Source organism: Entelurus aequoreus, linkage group LG08 (assembly GCF_033978785.1).
Source record: "Entelurus aequoreus isolate RoL-2023_Sb linkage group LG08, RoL_Eaeq_v1.1, whole genome shotgun sequence".
Classification (NCBI taxonomy): Eukaryota; Metazoa; Chordata; class Actinopteri; order Syngnathiformes; family Syngnathidae; genus Entelurus; species Entelurus aequoreus.
Window position 1 is genome coordinate 29360536 of NC_084738.1, and position 10956 is coordinate 29371491.

The 10956-nt window shown below is 41.4% G+C and overlaps 1 protein-coding gene across 3 annotated transcripts; it reads left to right on the forward strand.

The window, feature by feature from the left end:
• The first annotated feature begins 5521 nt into the window (after positions 1 to 5521).
• Positions 5522 to 10164, forward strand: LOC133655053 (uncharacterized). Of its 3 annotated transcripts, XM_062054957.1 has the most exons (13): positions 5522 to 5685; positions 5940 to 6017; positions 7251 to 7328; positions 7418 to 7492; positions 7598 to 7624; positions 7743 to 7933; positions 8136 to 8253; positions 8407 to 8498; positions 8614 to 8691; positions 8781 to 8855; positions 8955 to 9096; positions 9300 to 9370; positions 10047 to 10164. In XM_062054957.1, the coding sequence occupies exons 4-12, from the start codon at positions 7437 to 7439 to the stop codon at positions 9304 to 9306; spliced, it is 786 nt and encodes a 261-aa protein (XP_061910941.1). In that variant the 5' UTR covers positions 5522 to 5685; positions 5940 to 6017; positions 7251 to 7328; positions 7418 to 7436; the 3' UTR covers positions 9307 to 9370; positions 10047 to 10164. The 3 variants fall into 3 exon arrangements, with proteins under 3 accessions (XP_061910941.1, XP_061910943.1, XP_061910942.1); XM_062054959.1 differs by lacking the exon at positions 7743 to 7933; XM_062054958.1 differs by lacking the exon at positions 10047 to 10164 and having other exon boundaries at positions 9300 to 9639.
• Positions 10165 to 10956: the final 792 nt, after the last annotated feature.

The following is a 10956-nucleotide window of genomic DNA, read 5'->3' on the forward strand; positions in this document are numbered from 1 at the left end:
AAAACAAGCAAGAACAACTAAGAAACATTTAGCATACTGGATTGGTCTCACACAAGGATATACAATATAGAAGTTGAAAAGAGTAATGTAGGTAGAAAATCTCTCTCGTCTCCTGGGCTGAGGGGCAGATGTTGTGGCGATGTCAGCAATGACATCCGCTGGTAATCTGTCAGGCTCTTCAGCAGTAGTGCAGAGGGAGAGCTGGTACCAGGTGTCCCCTTTACCAGCCAGTCGAAGGGCGTGGGACGTCCGTTCCACGACCTTGAAGGGACCAGTCCACCTGGGCTCCATCCACTTGCGTTTGATGACCTTGATCTTGACCCTCTCAGCGGGCGGAAGGGAATCTGTACAGAAGAACTGGCACACAAATTCTGCAATTTTTTGTGTAAAATACCATTTTGGTTTTACGCTGATTTGTCCTTCCATGGGGCTGCTGGTCCTGGGAAGCGCTGACCTGTATACAGCTTATAGGGTGAAAAACTGTAAGGGCAGTAAAACAATTTTATTCCCGGACCTTCGAATGATCATTAACGCTAATTGCAACATGTCAATCCAATTAAATTTGGTCTGTGCACAGATTTTAGCCAATTAGTTTTTTATGTTCTGGTCCATCCTTTCAACCTTGCCTTGGGACTCAGGATGGTACCCCAAACCTGTGTTCTAGTCCGAAAGCCTTTTCGACCAAGGCTAAGTGAGTATTTTTTTTAAATGGTTGCCGTTGTCTGACCTAATCTTTTTGGGGAAACCATGTCGGGGTACTAGGTCATTCACAAGTCATTTAATTACTGATATTGCATCCTCTTTTGAGGTTGTTGTTGTTGCTTCCGGCCAACCACTGTGATTGTCAACACAAGTCAGTACGTACCTTTTCCCTTGTACCGTATTGATCATATCAGTGAAATCAAAGACTATACATGGTTCACCCTCACCTCCTCCATATTCTAAATTTGATATACTAAAGTATAATCAATGTGTAAAATAGTTATTTTCAAATTAAAATTAGTTATAACTTCTTACCCACGGGAAAAACGTTAAAACTATTGAATGTGTCAGAGTCGGATGATTGTTGATTTTGTTCCAAGGAGTCTGTATCCACCCTCACTCACCCCCTTCTGTTTCTGAAAAAAGGACTGTGTTAGTCATACTATCACTTTCAGAAACATCTAAGAAAAAGGTCAGCTAATAGTCAAGTAGCGGAGGACAGGTCATGTTTGAGGTCAATGATTATCTCTTTAGCCTCTATGGTCCACTGGGGGGTGGTGTTAGGGTAGGGGACCCCTTAGCAATATCACAAATATCTCAAACTCAACTAAACCCTAACTTTTATGTAACTTATTCAATATGGTGAAAGTAACAAAATATGCTTATATTTATATTGTCACCAATACTAGAAAAATACTACCCTTATGGCGGATGCTTTAGCAATAGTATTTTGAAATTTTACGACACCTGGTGGCCCCAATAATTCATAATGTCAAGCTCATGTTGTAGAAAGTTGAATGATGCAGACACGTTTGTTACTGAATACTTTCTATCAGACTTCTGTCTTGACGACTATGTGTATGTAATGAGCAACTATAATTATTTGATATGCTTAAATGTGTAATGTGTCGTTTTAGCTCAGCTGTTGTGTAGCTGCTAGCTCCTCGTAGCCTACAGGTGTCTAAAGTGCAGCCCATAGTTATGTGTTTAACATCACTATGGGCTAAACCTAATCTTTTGAAAATGTGGTATTTGGGTGTCGGTGTAATGTTTGGCAGCTACGCCGTGTCTTATCATTGGACCTAAGTTCTTTGGTTTTGTAGGCGAGACAGAGAGCAAGGGAACAATGTGGGACACTATTGTGTCCATCTTATACCATGCTAGCTGTTGCAAAGATAGGTCAACATGAGTAGCCACACCTTGAGTTCCAACATATATAAATAATCATAACATATGGCGAGTCGGGTGGCAGAACACACGGAAGCATCTCAGTCAGTCAGGGTTTTCACTGTTAGAGCAGTTGGATGTCAGCCATTCCTGTTGTTTCAGGCTGTGGTATGAGCTCATGGAGGAGTCTTGGTAGTGGTGTCGCAGCTGGGTGGTTCAGCCGTCAGGCAACACCAGGAATGTTCCTTCTTTGCGATTTGAATGTCAGGGTACAGTCCGTAAAGGAGGTCCAGCAATCTGAACCGGAAGTGGTTTGGTGACAGGTAACCTTCTTGTGACCCCAGCGAAGCCTTCGACCTTTAAAGAGGAAGCACACAGTTTTTTTGGTACCTCTGCATTCAGAATCGAATGGGTGGTTGATAAAATTGTCCGTTGACACTCATGTCCAGCAGGGGTCCTGTCGGTACTTCCTGCTGCGGCTCCTGATGTGGGCGTCCTCTTACACACCTTCGTGTTCGTTTGTTGGCAGGACGGAACCTTTCCTGTTCGGAAATGTTCGGACAGTCACGACTCCAGTGACCAGGCTGGTCACAGCCGAAACAGTGTCTACCCCAGACCGGCTTTGAAGCATCGTGTTGTCCACCACCCGAGTCCAACCGCACGTCTGTTGAGGATTCTTTCCTCCACCTGTTGGAACTCAAAAGCAAGGTCACCCACTGCCGAATATACCCCAGCTGATCTTTGACCTTTTGGTTCTTTTAACCTTTTATCTTCAGCGATCTGTAATTTAAGTAGTCGTTTCCTTGTTGCTCTGTCATTAGCCCTATTTTGCATGGGATGAATAAAATGTCCTGCCATATATTGTTTTTGGCACCTTGTATATCAGGGTTAACTTTGTCCAAAGTTTTTGGCCAAAGGTTCCCTCCCGGAGGTACAGGTGGGAAAACAAGGTCAACAATGGCTTGCATGTATGCATCGGCAAGAGACTTATATTGTAGTATGTCCAAAGTGTTAATGTCATGTGTCAAAAATGTCTGCCGGAGAAAATGGTCAGACGTGTACAAGGGGTTAATTTTCGGAGGCAGGATTAATCTGGGGCGGTATAGCTCGGTTGGTAGAGCGGCCGTGCCAGCAACTTGAGGGTTGCAGGTTCGATCCCCGCTTCCGCCATCCTAGTCACTGCCGTCGTGTCCTTGGGCAAGACACTTCACCCACCTGCTCCTAGTGCCACCCACACTGGTTTAAATGTAACTTAGATATTGGGTTTCGCAATGTAAAGCGCTTTGAGTCACTTGAGAAAAAGCGCTATATAAATGTAATTCACTTCACTTCACTTCAATCTTAGAGGGGGGCGTGTTAATACCTCCTTCTCTTGTCACTGGAGTAGGGGGCGGTGTCCTAGTCAAAGTCTGGGCGGGTCGTTTGAATTGTCTTGCGCATGCGCGGCAGACAAAAAACCAATCAGTTCATTCTGTCATTAATCATCGTTTCTTTTGCTGCATTTCGTTTTTCCACGTAATCCCCGTTTACTTTTATCATACGCCAAACTCTTAAATTTTCTCCCTGAGTGTTCCATTTTCACCAGCGCACACACACACACACACACACACACACACACACACACACACACACACACACACACACACACACACACACACACACACACACACACACACACACACACACACACACACACACACACACTCAGCAGCACACACACACACGAGCACGCGTAAGCACTCCCGCACACACACACTCACACTCAGCAGCACACACACACACGAGCACGCGTAAGCACTCCCTCTTAACCCTTTCAAGGAACGTTCTCCTTTTTTTCTTTTTAAACTGTACCTGCTAATTCCATTGTCGACAACCGTACATTCAACTGATCATCAAACAGTAATGATTCATCACATTTTCCCCAGCCGCCATCACATTCTTGTCTGTCACACTCCTTGGCCATTGTGTCTATTTTTTTTTTCAGGGGCCTGGAACCCCTGAAGGCCTTTAAACCCCAAACCATACGGCGGCCTTTAACCCCGTTAAATTCATCGTACAATATGCAGGCCTCTAACCTCCATATCATACGAGGGCCTTTAACCCGTTACTCTTTTAGGCGGCGACCAACTACCCAGGGTGAGCCACACCCAACTATTAGTTCACTCGTCAATGAAACTGCCCGTCACGGTAATCGAGACACAATGGCGTAAGTTGACCACTTATTTACAATTCTAATGCAATGGCAGGGTCGGCAAAAATGCAATCAATCTATCAAAATCACCACTCTGTGCCTGGGATTACAAAACAGTGTTTGACTTACAGACTTCAGGACAGACTCCTAACGCAGATTTTATCTAAAAAGAAAGGTTCTGCTTACCTTGAATTGGCCAATTGAGTCTGTCCAGAAGATTGCAAGAAGTCATCAATCAACAGCGTGCCATCCCGGACGAGCCCCCAAATTGTTGCGTTGACCAGCATTCCTCCAATGGGGAATTCAAATTGCTAGTCTCTCCCAGATTCTTTTTATGGCAATAAGCTGATGTTTATATTCAATCAACAGGCAGCAGTTGGTATTTTGTGGTTTATTCTCCAAGCTTAGAGGACAAACTGAGACCAATCCAGCACACCAGCGTTCCCCAGCCCGGTCCAGATCGGTCTCTCCTCAAACCCCCGGAAGTCCCGTGATCTTCCCTCTGTCCCTCGCCCCCACTCGCTTTGTTTAGACTACTCCGAGTTATCTCTACTCTGACACATTCCAATCTAGAAGGCCAACACCTTACTATGAGACACTAAAGAAGGAAGAATACTAGCTATTCTTTATATGACTATAGGAGTTTAGAAAGAAGTAACACTTAAATATGGATATGATTCTGATCTGCTTCCAACAGTTGCCATAGCGATAGATGTGTGTGTGTGTCTTTGTGATGGAGTCTAGCTGTGAATTCATATGCAAGTTTGCAGTGCTATTGGCAATCGATGCGCTCTAGTCCGTGTTAGGGATGTTTTTTAAAAGTCAGAACATTTTGTCTCCCGTCAGGCTACATAACAGCTGCATGGTCCATAAAAATCATAATCATCTATTCGGTCTAGACACAACCCACACAGCAGAAGACTGCTATACGGATCCGCCTTCAAGTCGCCCAACCCGCGTTACTGTCACATTCGTTTTGGCTCCGCCTAGAAGATACAGCTCAACATCTGAAAATTGTACGGTCAGACAGCTGATCCTGAGCGGACTCGTGTCTGATTCGCATACGCGGACGCGACAAACTAAACCAGCGCGCGCTGCCTAGAGTTATAGGCTCTGCCTACGCGCGCTGAGCCGACCAATGTCTGCACCCGCAGACGTGGACGCGCCTACTAGCGTGTACGCGCATGAGCCAAGATCTCTGGACTTTCTTTGCTGGAACACGAACGTAAGTATAGATTTATTGATTTATTGCTACATTCGCAGTAAAGATCAGCCTTTGTGTTTCCATCATCATTTATGTATGATTGTAATGACGTTGTTTGATATTAGGACAAGCAGTAAAACTTTATATTCTGTAAAAAAAGGCTATTTTATTTCCAGCGCCGCCTCCCAGAATGCTTTGCATGGGGACGTGCGTCTGACGTCACGTATCCAGAAATTTCAAAATGGCTGCATGCGGTAGGTGAGGCCCGAGCGAAGAAAAGTGGAAAAGAGTGTTATTCGTCAAAAAACCCACACAACGACGGTCATTTTTTCGCTGTGCTATTGTAAAATTGTCTTTTATCTGTGTTTTGTGTTCCGGGGGACCCCGACTCCAGAATGTGAAAGTTTCCCGCTTGAAGCCGGTGAGTAAAAAGTTCAATACAGTTAACTTAGGCCATCTTTTGTTAGACGCTGTGAATGTGTGTAGGTTACATGCTACGATATTCCACATATTTCCAACTGCTTGAAACGAAAGCTTATTACTTTATTGTCAGTGTTGTTTAGGCCCAGGTCGCTAACGTTACTGCGTTAGTCAACAACGTAACGTTAACGGAGTGGAAACAGCCGTTCTTTGCCATTAATATGAGTGTGTATTATTTCTTTCTTTGTTCTTTAGTGGAGCTCGAGATCCTGTTTACTGTGGACTAGCTGTGTGTGACGCCCTGTTGTTTTTGTTTCCATTACAAAAAAAAAGGTATGTCTATGTGTTTTTTTGGCATAGTTAATTGTAGAAAAAAATATAAAATGAGGTGATGTGAGTGGGAAAAATTGCTGCACATATTAAGGATCCTTTTTCTTGATCTATATTTTTGTTATTTGCTGATGTATATATTTTATATGCTGTTTTTTATTTAATTAATTTATTAGAGACTATTTTATGCTTTATTTACCTTTTTTTATTATTATTATTTTATTTACTATTATTATTATTATTTCCACATGTAAGCATAAATAATTGATCATATTAGTACATTGTTTGATTGCTTTGCTTAATGCATTCCATAATTTAATTCCACATACTGATATCCTGAAGGTCTTAAGTGTTGCACGTGCGTACAAATGTTTTAAATTACATTTCTCTCTAAGATTATTTTTCTCCTCTTTTTTTGAGAAGAATTGTTGTATATTCTTGGGTAGCAGGTTATAGTTTGCTTTGTTTATAATTTTAGCTGTTTGCAAATTCACTATGTCGTGGAATTTCAGTATCTTTGATTCAATAAATAAAGGATTTGTGTGTTCTCTATATCCAACATTATATATTATTCTAACTGATCTTTTTTGTAACACCGTTAATGAATGAAGTGTACTTTTGTAATTATTTCCCCATATTTCTACACAATAACTCAGATATGTAACACTAGTGAACAGTAGAGAATATGAAGTGATTTTTTGTCTAGAACATGTTTTGCTTTATTCATTTTTGACGTGTTTCTTACTACTTTATGTTGTATATTTTTTACTTGAGATTTCCAGTTCAATTTATCATCAATCATTATACCTGGAAATTTGGTTTCATTTACTCTTTCAATTTCTTTTCCGTTTATTTGTATTTGTGTTTGACTTTCTTTTCTACTGTTACCAAATTGCATTATTTTAGTTTTACTGAGATTCAAAGATAGTCTGTTTTTGTCAAACCATCTTTTTAATTTGTTAATTTCTTCTGTTATTATTTGTATTATCTTCTGTGTGTTCTCTCCTGAACAAAACGCTGTTGTATCATCCGCAAATAATACTAACTTTAAATCTTTTGTAACTTTACAAATGTCATTTATCTAGACATTGAATAATTTAGGTCCTATATTGATCCCTGAGGTACACCACAGGATATATTTAGCGTTGTAGACGAAACTACCACATTAATATTAAAGATATGGTTAACATTCTTAGTGCTAAAGATATTCCCCTCTCCTTGTATCCCTTCTCCCAGCTCCACCGTCTCGCCGAGTGCCAGCAAGAGTCATGAGTACTTGTCAACTCGACTCCTCAACTGGAGATAACTTTCTAGGTAAAGACTGATCTCCAAAATAATATCTCAGCATCCAGTAACCATGGTTAACAGATCACAACCATTTAATACCAATTTATCTCCCTTAGCACCTCACCATGGGGAAGGATGTATTCATATGCCTTCACCAGCACATGCATTAAACATGCAGAGAGTTACACAAGGTAGGGACTGATCTCTGTATACACTACACCTATAATTTCAAACCCTACTTTACGATTGAGCTGAAGTTCTGACTATTATGACCTGTACTTTTACTTTTCTTATAGTTCTTACCACCTTGGGGCACCATTCAGGTAAAATCTCAGCTAATCTTACTTGCTTATTTGTATACACTAACACCTGTGCATGCTTTTGTCCACGTTGTTCCTTTGACGATGAATAAATACCCATTTTCTTTCTTTCTACATTAAGGGTGCCTTTTCATCTGATTAAATTTATAATGAACAGGGACATTGCGGTTGTCCCAAGTGGATGGTATGATGATAGGATGGTTTTCTGGCCCAGCTATAAAAACACCGACAGAATTGAAAGGGCCGCATTAAATGAGGTGCAGCATGAGCCAAACTGGCCAAGATTTGACGTTTCTGTTGTCCGAACTTGTGGTATGCAAATTCATAATCTTCTTGTTTAAAAATAACGTCATAGTTGCTTCTCTTTATGCTTGGAATAACCTATTGTGTCTATGTTCTGACCAGGTCTCTTGTAAGAGAGAGACCTGATTTATCATCATCAATAATAATAATATTCTGTTCAGCTCTACAGCTAATTTGAAACTCATGTTCATTTTAACATATTCAATTTTAGACAACTACAAAGACGCATTAAAAATAATGCAACAATATGGAAAGGACTGCAACACCTCAGACCTGCAATCTGAGGCAGAGAACGAGGAGCTGCCAGAAAAAAGGAACAGGAAGCCAGTGTAAGTGTGTTCTGTCTTGTTTTTGTCATGTTTCTACAGTAATAGGAAGGTTATTTCCGGTAGCATTCAAAAATAGACCAGAGATGCTTGTACTATATGTATATTTGGCAATTTTGGTATTGCAATAATCCTAATGATATGGTTACCCAACAGCCATCGTCTCGGGGACTCAGATGATAGCGAAGAAGACCCGGGAAATAGTGACCTCACATCTCTGGGGTTGGCAAGCCAATTGCACAGGCAGAGTAAGGAATAATCTCTTAACATCGGAAACAACAAAACCACCACATTAATATTAAAGATACGGTTAACATTCTTAGTGCTAAAGATATTCCCCTCTCCTTGTATCCCTTCTCCCAGCTCCACCGTCTCGCCGAGTGCCAGCAAGAGTCATGAGTACTTGTCAACTCGACTCCTCAACTGGAGATAACTTTCTAGGTAAAGACTGATCTCCAAAATAATATCTCAGCATCCAGTAACCATGGTTAACAGATCTCAACCATTTAATACCAATTTATCTCCCTTAGCACCTCACCATGGGGAAGGATGTATTCATATGCCTTCACCAGCACCTGCATTAAACATGCAGAGAGTTACACAAGGTAGGGACTGATCTCTGAAATATTAGTGTATAGATAGGCCCCTTGGGTATTACCAGTCATGGTTAACTGATGGCTCTCTCACAATGCCCACCTCACTAGGAACGGCAGTCCCTCCTCGACTCCCTCCACCCCCCTCACCAGCAGCCCTCAACATGTGGCAGACAAGAGGAGCCTGGATCCAGCCTGGCCTACAGGCCAACATGGCGAGGGGAAAGAATGGCCGACAGCATTTCCTGCTCTGGTGAGCAATAACTGACAAATACCGGATGGTCATTCTGTGCCACAAATTTTGGAAAAAATTCAAATTCACAAGCAATCACATATTTTCTTCAAACTTTGTCAATAACTTTTGTCATTAACTAAGGTCAATAGCTAATGTCAGGATTATGAGTAATGAGGATAAACAGTGAAACATGTTAATTTTATATTGCTGTTTGTCAACAGCGCCTGAGGTAATCCAGATCCTTAGCCTGCTGGAAACTATTAAGCACAACCAAGACCAGCTGATTGCGAAGGTAAACTTCTTAAGCCTTGAATAGGTCAATAATTCATAATGACATTGATTTTGATTCATTATTATTTTTTAAAGAAAGAAACAGCCTACATGGCAGCTTTGTGTGATTAGAGTAAACATTGCTACATTTTCTTGTTACATTTCACCTGTTTGCTCTTTAAATACCACTTTTAATGTTTTTTATTTATTTCGATCATATTTTTAAAAAATGTGCCCTGGGGCCGTTAAAAAATGACCTGCAGGCCGCAAATGGCCCCCGGGCCGCACTTTGGACACCCCTGGCCTACACGAATACAAACATAGAATGATAGTACAAATATAACAAGAAAACAATGTCAACCTCCCAAAGTTGGGTTATGGATATTTATTTATGCCCCCCACCCCCAACCCCCCGCCGCCGTCATCCAACAGAGCCAAACAAGTACTCTGATCAAGGAACCAAATAACGATATTGTTTAAACATTTTGGATGTCTTGCACACCTATACCCTGATCACAAATTCATAGTTTACGCACCTTATTTTAACCACCTCCAGTAACTTTAAGTCATGGTTTTTTTTTCAAATGTAATCTCCTTAATACCTATCACATATTTTGTATTGTGTAAGCATACTTGGCTTTGGATGCTTCCTACCATAAACATAAACGTATCTGTCTTGTAATCTTGTTTGATTACAGGTGCTGTGAGTAAAAATGTGTTGACAAGGTCAGCCACGGACGCTGAGGTCACCAAACACGCCATCAGGTGGTTCAACTTGGCGGGGGATCGGGCAACGAGGAGACGAGTCCCGCTTCCAACTTCTCAGGAGGAATAGAGATGTATATGTATAAATAAACAACCTTTTATTGGACTTCTTGTCATTCACCAGTTATTCATTTTCTGATATGTTAGCTGTGCATGGAGCAGCGTTTCCTTGAAGTTGTAGCCTAATAGACTAAATATGTATATTTACTTTTTAAATATATATTATATATATTTACTTTATAGAGTGAATTGACCATTTTCTGTTTCTGCCTATTGACAATATTGTTAGTTTAAAAATACAAGGCAATGCATATGTAAGCCTATATTGCTGTAGTAGGGCTTAGTGAATTTTTTAGTTTCCTATTTTATCCTACAGCATGAACAGAAGGGATTTTGAAAATAAGATAAAGGGGTCCAAAACGGCCAGATGAGCCAGGGTTTTTATGAGTCCGTTGCTGGTCCGCGGCGAGAGGTTAGGCTTTGATCATGGGTGCGGAGCGCATTCAGCACGCCGCCACGGCGGATCCGCTACCTGCCGCCGTGGCGGATACGTTCCTGAGTGCAAATGGACGCCGATGCGGGTCCGTTTCGCGGTTCCGTTCCGGAAAGCGCGATACCTGCACGGGGGATCCGCCGCGGAGTGTTTTTGCTGTGTGGGAAGGCCTCAATCACAAATCTCATTTTTATTTCGACTGTTTGCTTCAAAGATGTACAACTGCTGCAACTTCCGTGTCCAGTGACCTGACAAGTTACCTAGTATTGGATAAGGTCACGGCAAAAGTACGGTATATTAAATGCATACTTGGATAATAATATTGGAGCTAATGCCGCCTTTACTGACAT